Consider the following 17218-nt stretch of genomic DNA (forward strand, 5'->3'; position numbering starts at 1 on the left):
ACGACACCTGCCTGCTGTCTCTCACTCATTGTTAAGGCCTAAATGTCAGTACAAAAGAAAATGTCAAGTAGTTTGCAAACCATCTTAAACTGAAATATTCTGTGGGCATGTACATTTGGATGACAGGAATTATTGCTGGTTTTCCAGCAAATTCAGAAGCATTTTTGTTTCGTTCATCGACAAAATAAAGAAAGAGACCTTTTCTGAGTGTAATACCAATGTTTTCACAAATGATCGAAACTAAAAGCAAGTTTTTTCTCTTTTGGCTTTAATAATTTTGGAGATAGAAGAAAAGATACATCTGAATGAGAGATATAACGAGGCGCGATATAACAAGGGGCTACTGTTGTTAAGAAATGTATCAAAACCTTAGCAAAAATTCTAAATCATGCAAACATAACTCTGGTGCTAATGTATTATAGTTTGCTACCCTTAAGAATATCATGCAGTTTACACACTCAGTGGGTACCCACAAATGATTCCAACATTTTTGCCATTAGTTACATAGTTAGAGCATGTCAAGTATATAAAGATTTTTTAGTTTACTGTAGGATCCCTAAACATATTCATGGGTTTGCACAACATAAAACTGTGGCAAAAGTTAACATTCACGAGTGAATGCCTTGATTACTGAAATATTTAATAAAGTTCTTATAAAACTTTCTCATAGTAGTTGACAATTTCTTCCTTCAAACAAAGAATCTTTCTGGCAACTTGTTTAAGTATTTTGGACAGATAGTGCTACCAACTCCTCTTTTTTCAGTTTTGTTAGCAACAAGACAGATAAAAAAATTCTAAGCTGAAACTTTAGGCAAAATGCAATCAAAAAGTACAAATTATGTTAGTCTACCCCATATATGAATAACAAACATTTAATTTAATTCAAAGTTATTTTAATAAAAAGGTTATGGAAAATAACTACTCCTTGTTGCACAAAGCCAGTCTAAACATTCATAAGGTTTGCAAGAATACAACATTATGAATAACAAGAACTATTTCTTGTTAAATTTTAATTGAAATTTTCTCACTACTTTTAAACAAAATAAGTATAAGGAAAAATGTGGTGCAATTTGTTTAGAACACAAATAAAACTTGTGTTACAATAAATACATTTGAGTGAAGATGCTTTTAAAATGTCAAAACATGTTAAAAATTGAAATCTTATTTTTGCTTAGCATTTGCAATTACTCTTAATGAGCAAATATGAGTAAAATGAGCAACTTTTTCCTGACTGGAATAGACTACATATGCAACTACATTGTTAAAATATTACAAGATAGGTGGCGCTAAATACAGAGTAACTCTTTCACCTTTTCACTTTGCCCCACATTCCCCTACCTATTATCAAGTAACTATAGGAATTATTTACTGATTCTAAAAATATTCACTTTTTGGTGTTTATTAATTTTTTAGTGGATCCAAAGATTTCTTTATAGGGAATTCTTCATTGTCAGGGATTATTTAATATCAATGGATCCAATGACAATTTTATTCTTTATTATTTGATAGGTACCATAACAATAACCATTAGCTTTCGAATAGAAGTCATATTTTCTGGGCCTGTAGCACACTCAAGTATGTTTTGTTCAAAATCTTCATACAGATGAAACTTTTAACCTTCCTGCACACCATAAAAAATCTGAACAGAGTGGCACAACACAGAGCATCATCTCAGTATCATAATTGTATATGTTGCATGAAAGTTTTGTTGTAAAAAAAATTACAACAATTACAATAATTAAGAATCAACCGAAAGTAGAACAAAAATAATAAACAAGACTACTTTAAACATATGAGTTTACATTGAGCACATCAAGTACAAAAAATAAATAATTGAAGTAACGTAAAAAAAAAAAAAAACATCATATACAAACATTAACATACATCAATTTTCTGCAGTTCAGAGAAATTATTCTCATCAATATGCAACTGCTTTGAAAATCCTGGGGTGGAAGGGGCTTCTACAGATACGGTAACATCCATCACATCCCTCTGTCGAGATTGCACTGCATACTCAATTAATGCTTGCATAGCAACAATAGTATCCTGCATGAACAGAGTAAGGATAACTTCATTAATCTTTACCTTTGGTCTCCTAAAATAAAACAGTACAATAGGAGAGCAGCTTACTTGCGTTGAAGCCCATCCACCATCTGTGGATCGCTGAGAATTGAGCCAAGCAACTATCTCTCTCTGTATTACAGCTGTTTTCTTAACATGCACAAGCAATGCATATGCAGTAGTTTCCACATTGGAAGCTTCATATTTATGTGGAAGTCGTGGTATCAAATAGGGTCTGTTATTCTCAACTTTTGATAAAGGTGGTGGAACATAGTCCTTAGACCAATACCTTAATCCTCCTGTTCAAAAGATAAATAGATCTAACTAGAGTTTTTGTGCCAAATGTAGGTAACTCAATAAGATAAATTTAAGAAAAAAAAAAGAGGAATGCCCTTTCTTTGTGTGGTTCCTTTTATTAAAATGTAGTTCCAGATCATTATTTAAAATTTTAAATTTTGTTAACTTTACATAAATGTTCTTAATTTTTTTAGAGAAAGGTTTTGATGAAAATAAAAAGAAATTTTATTTGCTTACACTGTAACAAAAAAAAAAAAAACACTTGCTATTCGTTTATCATAGGATGTTTTATTTCCTGAACCAAAGATTGTACAAAGCATATTATTCGAAAATACAAGAACTTTTCCCAAACCTTTTTTTTTTATCTTTAACAGATTTTTTAAAAGGAAAAACCAAGTTTCTTGCACATTCACCAATGAATGAGGAAAACTATTAAGGCTCGTCAGTTTGGTTATAAAAAACTGTAGCTTCCCTGATATTTCCAGATTTTCAAAAAAAAAAAAAAAAAAAATCCGTTTTTTTTTTTTTTTTTCAAAACTAAAATTTTCCTGATGTATTTCCATTCAAAATTATTTAAAATGCTTTTTGATCACTTTAAGGCTTTATCATGTTGTATTTTTGTTCTTTATGTGTCATTCCATACATAAAATATAATTAATTAAGATGTGCAATGCCAAGTTACAAAAAAAAAAAATTGCTAATACAGGTTTCAGTGTTGCAAGGAACTCTTTTGGATTCCTCATATTGGGCACCTTGTAACCCTGAGACACATGCCTGCAATCTTTAGTAAAAGTCAAAGAAAATCGCAAGTTTGGCTCAGTAAACATGAATTTAGCCTTTTTGTACCAGAACGTAACAAATGGGAAATTCCATTTAACAAAAGCATCAATTGTAGCACAAATCATCCTAGAAACCCTCCAAATATGATGGACCTTGCTTTATTGCATGAGCTTTATGAAGAACATGAAATCTACACCCATAAAATGCAAGTGAATTTCGAAAAACTTCAGGAATACTTTTTACGCCATGTTTCTTGGTTCAGTAATGAACAAATCTTAGGGAATGCATCCGTAACTAAACAAAAAATATTATTCAAATAATATTTCCAGAAATCTTACAAAATTTAACTGCACTATATAGAAGTCGAGTCCATGTTCTTCATAAAGTTCATCCAATAAAGCATGGATATCACAAATTTGAAGTTTTGTAGGTTGTTTTGTGAAACATTGATACACCTAGATATGGAAAATTAGGAACACCTTGTGTTTTTTCCACTATTGGCTAATGAGCATTCTCATGAGATGAAAAACATTTTCACCGATAAAAAAATCTGAACCAAAAACAAATCTTAAAATATAGATTCAGTCATATTAAGTAAGTGAGCAATTTAGTATAATAGTATTAAATTCCCTTCAATTACCTGCTTCTCTCATTTTCCCATCTAATATATTAAAGGCTGTTTCTGCATCAATACTGTTCACAAGTGTCAAAGCATAAGAAACAATTGCAATTTCATAGGGTTCCTTTGATTCTCTAATTGTGTGCAGCATTTTCTCGAGGTAACGAGTAGCTCGTTGCTTAGCTTGTGATACTTTAGAGCCTACTTCCTAAAAAATATTTTTAAAAAATTAATGCACTAATTAAGAATAATATTTGAATGAAATGTTTTCTTTCACTTCACAAACATTGTTAATTGTAATTTGTTTAAATAACTGCATTTCATACAGAATTTAGATCAAAAACCTAAAATTATCAAATCCAAAACAATACTAATACAGTAAAACCTGTAAAGTTGACCACCCTTATAAGTTAACCACCTGTCTAAATTAACCACTTTTGTCAGGAACAGAATTAGTCCTATCTTATAACTAATAAATAACATAAATTTCCCTTTTCACTATCTCTTCTCTAATAATCAAAAACATTGAACGTGGAGGAGAGTATAGCTACTTTAAAATTGGTCAATTATAAAAGAAACAAATGGATCTCTTAGTGTCAAAATGCATGCATTACAATTACAAAGGTTATGTGCAAAGAATCTTCCCAACAGCAGGGTGATATTCTAGCAAAAACCACTTCCTCTCCCATCCACTGCTGTTTGACTCATGTCCCAATGCATTACTCAGTTTTATCAGTAAAATGGATGCTAAAACATGTTCAAAATTCAAATTCCTCAAAGAATAGTTCTGCTGTCACGAAATAGAAAAGTCAATTAAACTTTAGTTAAACAAGCCTCAAACCTAGAATAAAATAAATAGCAGAAAACAAATCACACAAAAAAAGGCAATATTTTTGGAAATAAAATGAATATTTAAAAGTCACTAACAACCTTTTTCTGATTCAAAATACTAAAAATTTCCGAGAAGAACATCATCAAATATAACTCAATCTGATTGCTTCTAAGAATTCTAGTTGTTTCTTATATTAGACAGTACTATTTGTAAGAATAAAATGTTAACAAAAATATGTATGACATACAAAATGAGAAACATATATATATACATGCATAATTAATAACTTACACCACTCAAGTCACCAACTTCAGCTAATGTTATTAAAACATGAGCTGTTAGTGTAATGTTTCTATACTTCACAGGATCCTTTAGGCGTTTTGACTAAAATAAATAAAAGAATATAACTAACTAATAAGGCATCACCATGAATAAAATAAATGCAACTAATATGAAAAATGTTGAATATTTCTTTTAAAATATTTTACAAATTATTTACGTATACTATTAGTATTTAAATGAAACGATGATATGGTTTTCCACCCTTTCAGTCAATTTTTAAGTACTTTTAAAGTTTCAAGGACCACATTGAAAATGATCAAAGACCAAAATTAAATTTCTTAGCATTTGGCATTCACACAAGGTATTTTATTTATTTCTTTATTTCTCCAAGAAACCTTATCTTCCATGCAAAAGAGGTGAGCTTTTAATGAAATGATATCGCACTTTTGATTACTAAATTTGGTGCACGTGACTATACATTTGTTTCTGCAAGCTGAAGGACTGCCTAAACAGGGTTCATACACTTTTGGTTAAAAAAAGTTCCCTGACTTTTCCAGGTTTTCCAGGTTGTTTTTTAGAAAATTCCAGGTTACTCGCTTCATTAAAAATTTAAGTTTAAATAGTAATATTTTCAAAATAATTAAAATTGTTTAAAGTAGCAATGCAGAAGAACTGAAACTTCTCCCCTTAGATTAAAAAAAAAAAAAAAAAAAAAAACTTAGATTTTTTTCCTTTGTTTTCTCTGTCAAAATTTTAAGTTTTTTTAAAACATTTTGTTCAAAATTGTTTTAATTTGTTTACTATTTGTTGAAAACAGAGTACTTTCAACTTATTTTAGGGTTTTTTTGATGTCAAGCGTAATATTATAGCGTTTTGCTGTAGTCCTGCAGCAACCTTTTAGCATCCGCTTTTGGTTTACAATACTTTTTATTTTCTTATAAGTAGGTTACACAAAACATATTGAGCAAAATGCAAAGCTAAATTTTAGTATAAATATGGTTAACTTGTTGCATCAATTGGCATACCATGTAATGCATAGTAACAAAAATCAACATCCGCCGATCATAGGCCAATGCCAATAATCTTTTTTTTTTTTTCACATATTAAAGGACGCTTACATTAAAATTTCAAATTTTCTTTTCCAGAAAGTATTAGTTAATTTTCAAAAATTCACAACTTTTTGCACATTTTAATGTTATTTTCAATGTTACTCATTGATATAAACATCCAATTCTGTTTCTGGAAGTTTAAGTCTATTTCCATTGTGCAAACGATCAAATATGGCGACAAAGTGAAAAATTTAAAATAATATGTAGATTTTTGGATTTGTAGTATAAAAGTAGTAATAAATAATTAATAATCCTTAAAAGGATACAATAAAAGCAAAATAGTCAGTATTTAGCACATAAGAGTCTAAATCAATTAAAACAAAAAAATGTTATAAAGATTAAATTTTGCATTTTTCCAGAAAATAATTACAAATTATCCGGAAAAAAAAGGCACAATTTGTGTTGTTTTCAATAGTTTGCATTGCAATTAACATCCAATGCCGTTTTCGGGGAACTTAGGCACTTAAAAAGTCTTGTGTACTTTCATCTTGGGAATGACCAAATATGGCGGCTATGCCCAAAAATAAGAAATAACTTTTTTAATTTGTCGCATGAAGACAACTAAAAAATAATTAATCTTCATGAAACTACAATTCATTGAAAAGTTTTTATCACATTTGCGTCCGAGGCAGTGAGGATAAGATTAAGTTTTAAGAACAAAATTTTTTCTTTCTCAAGAAAATTATTTTAAATAACAATAGAAAAACAATTTGTAGACCATTTTTTGTTATTTTCATCAGTTTTCAATTAAAGAAAACATCCAATTCTGCTTTGTTTTTAGAAACTTAGGCATTTTAGGATCGTATCTACATCCATCTTGTGAATGACCAAAGATGGCGACTGCGTTTCACACGTAGCTGAAATGATTTTCCGATCAAAAAAAAAAAAAAAACTATTTTCCCCGATCGATCTTCCCATCTACAGGTTGTGCTTCCGAAGCAGTAAATTGTCTTCTCTCCTTTTGAGTTTGTACATAATTGCTGTTCACCTGATTTTTTTTCCCTTGGGAACTACTGAGAGCCAAAAATGGCGGCTGCTGAAGATTTTTTGGGTCGCCACTTTTTTCATTGCTTTAAAATTGTTACAATTTTTTTTAAATACATCGATAAAAATGAAGATTAGATCTCATAAAACCAAATTCCCTGGGAAAAAATTGGGAAAAGAAAAATTTTGGGGACACATTTGGAAAATTCCCTGACATTTTTGACTATGTCATTTTCCATGATAATTCCAAGTTTTCCCGGAGCGTACGAACCCTGAACCGAATAGAATGTAGTGGCAACCCATCCAGAGCCGGCCTTAAGCCGATTAGAGCAAAAGATCCCAATGGGGCCCCGCGCCAGCAGGGGCCCCGCTCTAAAAAAGTATTTTTTTCCTCACAAAAGAAAATAAAGGAAGGGTCAATCCATTTCAAATCACCCAGTCGGTGTTGCTCAACATTTTTCATTTTCCCGATTCTTTTATCATGGATTACCTATGGGTAGACATTAACAAAACTGCAATTGAAAAAAATTTACTAGCCATATTTTTTATTTGGCAGCCATTTTTAAAATGGCAATTTGGCAAATTTGACAAAAAACAGAGTTTGCGGAAAATTGTATTGCCAATTCATTTTTAAAGATATCAAAATAATTTAAAATCCAGTGTGTTAAGCATAAAATGACCTTTAAATAGACCATATTTTTATTTTCCTATCATGCAGGAAAGTCAGTTAAACTCTTTCTCTAAAAAATCGGAAAAAAGTTAACAATCACTAATTTTTGAGACCGTAAATTTTTAGGAAGGAAAATAGACTCAGCAATATTATTTTATTTCTGTGTTTGAGTACTCATAGTACTACCAACAGCATAAGTTTTAGTCTTTAGAATGAACTAGTTTTTTTTCTACAGCTTTTCAAAAATGGCCAAAAACACGTTGATGCCAATTTTCGTAGGTCAATACCTGAAAAGGGACTGAATGAAAAAAAGTGAAAATTTTATAAAATGTTCTTAATACTAATAAGAATGTCTCACAAAAAAATTATGACTGATATTCAACTACGTTTTGTGTTATAGAGCTGTGAATTTCAATAAAAACGCTACCGTTTTAAATACACTCGTGCAATGCTAAAGTAACAACTATAGGCTTAAAATTATTTAAACTGGCAAAGTTAGTTGATGCTTAAGTCAATAAATTATTATTTAGAGTTTTAAAAATAATTTACTTAGTTTATATTTAAATGCAGCTCAAGTTATAATATATAATACTGCCAAAAACATTTGTTAATATAAGCAACAACAACTCGCCCATAAAGCATTTTAAGCTAATATTCACCACAGCAGCTGGGAAGAAAAATTTTAATTCTGTGAAGTGTTGTGTGGTTTTCTTCTCTTTCTTTTTTTTTTTTTTAAATCTATCTTTAAATGCAGGTAATGATCTAAACAAGAGCCTTGTAATAGATGATCTGATTTTAGTAGAATCCACCATCAACACTGATTTCTTTCATATTATCTAACGTATCCAATTAAATATTCTTGAGCAATTCTAGCATTTTAAAAAGTTTATATTTCTTTTAATAAAAACCGTTCTATCATGAAAACATAATAATGACATGGGATAAAATTATTTATATACTCTAGTTTAAATTAAATTTTCTTGCTTTTACTGGTATATCAAAGAACAGATGAAAAAAAAAGAAAGAAATAATGGCTATTTTTGCCATGGAAGAATTCGAAAGATACTGTTGTCAAAAGCATGGATTTTTCACTTTCTTCTCTCTTTTTTGGTTATTTACTTGTTCAGTAAATCTGACTCAAGCATTCAGTTGCCAATCTTTGTTTTTCTTGTTTATTTTTTATGGTTTTTGGGGTTTAAATCTATTGGTGTAAGAGAGGCAAAAAAAAAAAAAAAAAAGTAGTCTGCAACTGTTTGTACAGTTAAGATCTTTTCTGGTGCTCACAAGTCTAGACTCCAAGGTGACATGCTTTGGTATGGATGAGGTTCAGTTGGTGAGAGTTATTTGACTAGTGAACATGTCCTGCTTTACAGTGTAGTTTTGGAATTGTATTTTTCTGTTTGCATTATTGTGCTTTTTTAAATCCACCTAATATTAGCTTTCAAGAATTTAATTGATTGTTTAAGTATTCGGTATGAGTTGTTTTGTGGGTGAACTAATAAGTGAACAGTGTCATAAACAACACTACAACAAAGAAGTACCTAAAGAGCTGATCAAGGTTTGTGACTTGCCATCTGAAGAACAATGTTTGCTAAAATTAAGAATTTCAAATGAAATTACGAATATTTGTCATTACCACAGAGATAAATATTTACACAAGTACAACCACATTTTTGGGAAAAAATGCTGTGACCCATTTGGTAGCCACAAAAGGCCAATCAAAAACGGTTTGCATAAAATACTAATTGAACACCTTTCCAAAAGTAAAAATATGAACATTGAACTAATTCCTGGACAAGCTCTATGTTCAAATTGCGCATCAAAAATTTTTGTAGAAAAACTGCCCGAAGATGAAAAAAATAATGCTGAGGATGATCCTGAATTTCTTCCTGGCCCTTTGGAATTAGTAGAGGAGAATCCGTTGTATCAATTGGAATCCATTTGTGAAACTTTGGAATTGTCTCCTTTATGTAAAATAACAAAGCTTAACACAGAACAACGACTGTCAGCTTTGCAAAGAAAAACTGATAAAATTACAAGCACAGTCAAGCGAAAATTGGATGAATCTTTCCATAATGACTTAGAAACACAGAGTTTAAATGAAACAGATACTTCAATTAGTGAGTACTATGCACTCATTACTAAACTAAAAGAAAAATTCAAAGTGTCTAGTAAAGATGATAAAATTAAGATAATTAGTCTACTGCCAAGCTCATGGTCAAAGAAAAAAATAGTTGAGGACTTTGGTGCATCTGAATACATGGTAAAGTTAACTAGGCAGCTAGTAAAGGATCAAGGTATTTTGCCACATCTTTCAAAAAGACAGGGCAACTGAATAAGTGAAGCTATTATTAACTGTGTTAAAGAGTTTTACGAAGATGACGAAAATAGTCGCTTATGCCCTGGTAAAAAGGAATATGTTTCAACTATGATTGACAATGTCAAGGTGCAAAAACAGAAAAGGTTAATTCTTCTCTCACTCAACGAACTCTACAGCATATATAAACAGAAATATTCAAATCACAAAATTGGTCGCTCTATGTTTTGCGCTTTCCGACCAAAGTGGTGCGTTCTTCCGGGTTCATCAGGAACTCATAGTGTATGTGTTTGCAAACATCACCAAAACACAAAGCTTATGATAGAAGGAGCAAAGCTTAATTTAAATTATAAAGACCTCATAGCTTTCATGGTATGTGATATTGAAAATGAAAAATGTATGCTTGACACCTGTTCAAAATGTCCTGGACCAGATACCCTGCTTGATCTCTTACAAAATCAAATTGACAATCTGCCTGATGAAGTTGCTTTCAAACAATGGGTGCAAACCGATAGAGCTGAGCTCATAACACAAGTAATGTCCAGTGAAGAGTTTCTGCATTCTCTTATTGATAAGCTTACTCTTTTAAAATCCCATCATTTTATATCAAAAGTTCAAGCTAAACATTTCAGGGAAACTAAAGAAAACTTGGAAGATAACCACTGTTTAGTGATTGGTGATTTTGCAGAAAACTTCACATTCACAGTGCAGGACGAAATACAAAGTTTTCATTGTACTAATACACAAGCAAGTCTTCATCCATTTGTAATATACTACAAAAAGGAAGGAACGGTGAGTTGCAAATCTATTTGTGTTATTAGCGACCACCTCGATCATAATACAACTGCTGTGTACACATTTCAACAGCACCTCATCAGGGAAATCAAGAAAATTATACCAAATATTGAAATGGTTGTGTACTTCAGCGATGGAGCAGCCAATACAAAAATAAGAAAAACTTTGTGAATGTCTGCCAACACAAAAACGATTATGGTGTGCAAGCCGAGTGGAATTTCTTTGCCTCATCACATGGGAAGAACTCTTGTGATGAGATTGGCGGAACAACAAAGCGAGAAGTAACACGAGCATCCCTCCAAAGACCTTATACAGATCAAATCCTGACTCCACAAGACATGTTTAAATACTGTCGGAACAACATTACTGGAATCAAATATGTATATGCTTCTTCAGCTGAAATTGAGCGAATGGAAACAACACTGACCGAGAGATTTGAATGTTGTTTAACAGTGAAAGGTACAAGAGGCTATCACAGATATGTTCCCTTAAGTAACAATGAAATAAGGTGCTTTGTTACTTCCACAGGCTTGAGATTTGATGATCATCAGACTTCAATATTATTTACAAATGTGTCGTCTTTCACAAATAATGACTTTGTTGCCTGTATATACGATGAGAAGTGGTGGCTTGGAAAAGTTGAAGACAAAAGTGAAGGTAACAATGATATTTTGGTGCATTTCTTTCATCCTTCTGGACCAAAAACTGCCTTTCAACTGTCAAAAAATGATACTGCTTGGGTACCCGCAAAAAAAATAGTACGTAAAGTTACTTCATTGGAGCTCACAACAATGTCTGGAAGAACACACAACATAACTGATAAACTGTGCAATGAGATATCATATTTGTTTAACTCTTTAATCAAAATTACAGCTGCCAAGTAGTTACAAGTTTTACATAAAGATATATAGAAAAACATTAGTGTCTGTGTGTTATAGTTTGTGACAGTGTAGTATATAAAACATATGAGCAAGTTCAAGCATTTTACCGGTAGTACTACTACTACAGTCCTGTATTTTTAAAAAAGAAGAAATGAACAATGTGTTGATACTTTATTGACTTAAGCATCAACTAACTTTGCCAGTTTAAATAATTTTAAGCCTATAGTTGTTACTTTAGCATTGCACGAGTGTATTTAAAAAGGTAGCGTTTTTATCGAAATTCACAACTCTATAACTCAAAACGTAGTTGAATATCAGTCATAATTTTTTTGTGAGATATTCTTATTAGTATTAAGAACATTTTATAAAATGTTCACTTTTTTTCATTCAGTCCCTTTTCAGATATTGACCTACGAAAATTGGCATTAACGTGTTTTTGAACATTTTTGAAAAGCCGTAGAAAAAAAACTAGTTCATTCTAAAGACTAAACTTTATGCTGTTGGTAGTACTATGAGTACTCAAACACAGAAATAAAATAATATTGCTGAGTCTCTTTTCCTTCCTAAAAATTTACGCTCTCAAAAATTAGTGATAGTTAACTTTTTTTCAAATTTTTAGAGAAAGAGTTTAACTGACTTTCCTGCATAATAGGAAAATAAAAATATGGTCTATTTAAAGGACATTTTATGCTTAACACACTGGTTTTTAAATTATTTTGATATCTTTAAAAATGAATTGGCAATACAATTTTCCGCAAACTCTGTTTTTTGTCAAATTTGCCAAATTGCCATTTTAAAAATGGCTGCCAAATAAAAAATATAGCTAGTAAATTTTTTTCAATTGCAGTTTTGTTAATGTCTACCTATAGGTAATTCATGATAAAAGAATCAGGAAAATCAAAAATGTTGAGCAACAAATTTTACTCTTTTTGGGTGATTTCAAATGGATTGACCCGGAAATATAAGGTTCAAATGAACTTAACTGATATTAATCATAATATGCTTAACTGATATTTAATCTGGCGGGTATGGAGCTACTTTCAGTGCAATTGAGGTAGTATAGGGGAATTTCCTGAGGCTTTTAGCATCCCTATTAAGTCCAAAACTACTAGTCTCAAATACATTTCCTGAAGAAAAAAATAAAACATATGGCCAGCTAAAAAAATTTTAAATCCATATCTAAGGCGATACCTGCTGTATCCTATAACTTCCGATCAAGAGAAAGGAACTAGGTAGGAACCAAAACACAAATTTTTAATGATTATTAGCAGTCCGCAATAACATTAGGGTCAAGGACCCCTATCCCAGGATCTACTCGTATGACATGAGCAATCCGGAAATTTACATGAAACTCCGAAATTTCAGGAATTTCCAAAGCTATCTTTTTAGTTTCATTTATATATTTACTTTTGTTATTTTTTTACTTTCTTTATTAGTATTGATAAAAAAAATCTTAAAACTTAGCAGCAATGCCAATTTTTTTACTACACAATTAACACCAACGTAAGTGCAATTCTGAAAAATAAATAAATAAATGATAAACTTCAAATACTGCGTATTTAATACGCGGAAAACATCTCCATAACAATTCTAAAGAAAGCAAATTGCCATTCTTCTTCTAACGTTTATACATATAGAATGGAATTTGGTTTTTAAATCTTCAAGGTGTTTTTAAGATTCAAATTTCGAAATATTTCATGAGGAAGATCTCTGAAACATTTTTACTATCTAATGACCCCTTTCTTTAGCATCAGCACAATAGCTTAAAATTTCCCTTTTAGAAAATACGACCACAAGAAAACACTCGAACCCTTCCTTCAAATGGATAGCATAAAATTCATTTCAGTATCGAAAAAATTCCGGGAGGAAAACTCCTCCCGTTTCCCCTATCGTTACCAAACAGGGTATAAAACTGAGTTTTTTTGCGCCATAAAACCCTTTATTTTGAAAGTTTTCCGTAGGAGATCACTAAATTCCTTTCTTTTCCATTTTCATCAAACATCATCTAATGGGGACAAAAATTTCTGAGAGGATCCCCCAATTCCCTATCGTTACCAAAATTAATCTAAACTTATCTTAAATTTTAAAATAAAATTTGGTTGGCAGGGAACCTCCGCCTCTCCCCCTTTCCCTTCAGTTTACATAAAATTGTCCAAAGTGGCGATTTTAAACGTCAGCTTTGAAGACTCTTCCAGGGACTGTTGGTGTTTTATCTGACCTCTAACGTCCCTCTTCTCCCCCCCCCCCCCTCAAACCTCATCTCCGTACCAAAACTGCCTTTTTAAACTTCAATTTCAAAAAAATTCCAAGGAGAGCTCCCCCGTTCCCTGCAATTCCGTTCCACTTCCGACACCCCAAAGACATCTGGTCTTTTGCTTGTAGTCAAAAATTACTTTTTTTAGGACAGATACATTTTGGTGCATTTTCCTTTTCTGTCCTAAGTTATAAATTGCGCTACCCGCTTACTTCCAACGGCTGAAGGGGTTCTCACTTCTCAAAGTTGCACAATAATGATCGATAGAAAAATGATTTTTTACTGGGTGGGTTGATTTATTCCATGAAAATAAAAATTAAAAACTCCAACTGAATGGACTTTTATCAAGTTATTTCACAATAAGCGAACTAAGAATTGGAAGAGAGACGTCTACGGTGACCATCCGTCCCGGTTTTGGAGACAATATTCCACATTTTTTGGAGGTTATTTAATCAGTCATGTTAAATTCCCATAATATCGTCCAATTTTACAAAAAAAAAAGGAAGAAAAAATCATCATCTGGGAAGTTATTCCCTCAGTTCGGACACTTCTTTTGACACCCCCAATTTTCTCGTGCACCAACCGGATGTGATTGGGCATAAAGATTCTCAGAGCTACTTTTCTTACGTTTTTAAAATGTACACTTATTTTTGTGGCCATTCATTCATTCGTTTCTTAAGAAATAAAAAAAGTAAAAATCGAACGTGATATAGAAATTTGAAGGAAGACGGATAATTGCGGAAGTTTCGAATCCTTGCCTGAATTAAAAAAAAAAAAAATCGGTCAGCACTTCTTGAATTTGTACGACCAATCTGTAAGGGGCCCCGCCAGATTTCTCTAATCGGGCCCCGCATGTGCGAAGGCCGGCTCTGAACCCATCTAAAACTTTAGGCAGTAGAAAGAAATGCGTTCCCCTCACTGACTCCATGTAAGAAAATCTTCGATCTTTTGGCGCATTTTTCGTTGTGGAAAAAAAAAAAACGTTCATTTCTCGATCGCAGTTTTTAAGTGCAAACGTCGGTTTAGATAAAAATTTGCAATTTTTTTTCGTGAAATCACAATAAAAACGAAGACTAGATTTCATGGTAGTTAATTCCTTGGGAAAAAAAATGGAAAAAAAATTTTGGAGGACAAAATTTGAAAACTCCCTGACTTTTCCCTGACATTTTTGACAGCGTCATTTTCCCTGACAATTCCCGGTTTTCCCGGAATTCCCGGAGCGTACGAACCCTGCTAAACTTACACACAATGAATCTCTCTCTCTCTTTTTCATTTTAAGCTGGCGTTGTAGTAAATGTTTTTCCACAGAATCAGAAAACTAACAAAGTCCTCAAAACAAAAGGATGTTTTGCATTGTGAGAAACTAAGTGTTACACATCTTTTATTTTCCTCATTTTCTCAATGTTGAATACTTTTGAAAGTATCAATAGGTGCAAACATAGCGATATCCAGAGGGGGGCAAGAGAGGGCAGCTGCCCTCCCTACAAAATAAAAATATTTAAAAACCAAAAAAGAAAAAGAAAATGATATAAAAATTTATCAATTGACAGTTGCTTCAATTTCTAATCTTATCGATGAGTTTGGCTCTAGTAACTTTGTGCTTGATTTTAAAAGTGTATATTTCTCCTTTGAGAGCCCATCAAAAAGGGAAAATTATTGTAGGAGCCCAGACCGGGGCGCTCAGACTACCTTGAGATGGCTGGAAGAGCCGGCGCCACGGAGTATCCACGACATAACATATCCCACGAGTCTGCGGGACGAGCGGGAAAAAGAGCCAAGGAAACAAGAATGGACGGACGCGCTAAAAAGGCCGCCCGAATAGTTCGATGTGAAAATGCCGTAGTTGTAGATGTAGAATTGATATTTGATTTCATAAATGTAAATAGCTGTTGTACATAGGTTCTAGTATTAATTAAAATTTCATTATGAGTGTTAATGCGAATCGTTCGTTGAGTGACAGTGTCAAGATCAGAACCCATCGAATCCCACATTATTGCTGTTGTGTACCCATAGCAATACCAATATCAAGGTAGAGTAAGAGCACCAAAAACGCTTCCTTTTCCATAAACTCCCCACAAAAAAGTATCCTTTCTTTTACAAAAGTATGTTATTACCTACATCACTCCCTTCCTGTACATAATGTAAAAAGTTTAAATTTAGAGAGGCACTCCCCTGGGTCATTTCGGAATTTTCCAGAGGTGAGGGGCAGTTGCGAGGGTTATATACTTAATGCATTGAAAATGGAAAAATAGCAAAATACATACACAGGTGCATAATTACTGGTCCCCCCCCCCCTAATTATTCAAATGACAGGCATGCCCCTTCTATTTTGAGCTAGCTGTAGATTTATTTGATAACATGTTATGGAAAATCCTTTGGTGCAATATTCTTGCATCAATGCAGAAGTACATTTTGATTTTAAAAAATGTTGAACATTAAAAAACTCTTAATCGTCTAGAGTTGACCAGGGTAATATTCCATGACAAAAGTAAAACACATCCATCTGTCACAAAATTATCAAAGCTAGTCAATGATTTTTGCAAATTGATTGGCAAGAATTGTTTTTATTAATTCTTGAAAAAATTTTAGTGCCAAAAAGAGGTTCACAGGAACCCAAAGAGGTCAAGTGAACAAAGAGAAGAAAAATCATTAAATTAGGAACAACTGTTTGCGAATGTTAAGTCGCTTTTTGTTTGCACTTTAAACTATGTTATGCCTTTTATAACAAGAAATGTTTCATATTATTGCAGAATAAGCAAAATGAGATTAAAAAGTATGAAATTAATCAGGCAATGTAATAACTGGAAGAGAACATAATAATAAATAAACAAAAATTACATTAGATAACCACCAAACTTACTGTAAGATTCATTTTTCTATCAAATGGGTAAAGAGAAGTTTCATAAAATGACCCTTCATAAGTTTGATAATCCAGTAGCCATAAAACAGCTCTTTCGATAACTGAAGCGTCAATATAGAGATAATTCTCCCACTCATGGAAAGTTGCTTTTTTAAATACTCTAGCACAGAAAGCTGTTAACCTAGAACATAGACCAAAATTTGAAATGAAAAGCTAACATGAGAGTACAAAACATTAGGAATATCAATATCCGTGAAAAAATCATGCATGTAAACTAATTTTATTACAAAAAGCATGGCAATGGATAACAATGAGCATGCAAAATGATAAATCAAAAAAATTGTAAATTACTGCATATACAGTGAAGCACCGTTTATACGTTTCTCTTTTGTACGTTTTTATCAATTATGCGTTTTTAAAATTGGTCCCTGCAAAGTTACACATTAACCTATACCTATTATACATTTTTTCGTTTGT

The 17218-nt window shown here is 32.0% G+C and overlaps 1 protein-coding gene across 1 annotated transcript in view; it reads right to left on the reverse strand.

Annotated features, from left to right (window-relative positions):
* LOC129218914 (CD109 antigen-like) overlaps positions 1 to 17218 on the reverse strand; it is a 70450-nt gene that overhangs the window by 5096 nt on the left and 48136 nt on the right. The window contains exons 26-30 of the mRNA XM_054853237.1: positions 16742 to 16922; positions 4881 to 4973; positions 3779 to 3965; positions 2131 to 2360; positions 1885 to 2046 (exon numbers count right to left, since the gene is read on the reverse strand). Of these exons, the coding sequence (XP_054709212.1) occupies positions 1885 to 2046; positions 2131 to 2360; positions 3779 to 3965; positions 4881 to 4973; positions 16742 to 16922 (853 nt within the window). The remainder of the gene's footprint in view (positions 1 to 1884; positions 2047 to 2130; positions 2361 to 3778; positions 3966 to 4880; positions 4974 to 16741; positions 16923 to 17218) is intronic.

Source organism: Uloborus diversus, chromosome 1, assembly GCF_026930045.1.
Source record: "Uloborus diversus isolate 005 chromosome 1, Udiv.v.3.1, whole genome shotgun sequence".
Taxonomy (NCBI): Eukaryota; Metazoa; Arthropoda; class Arachnida; order Araneae; family Uloboridae; genus Uloborus; species Uloborus diversus.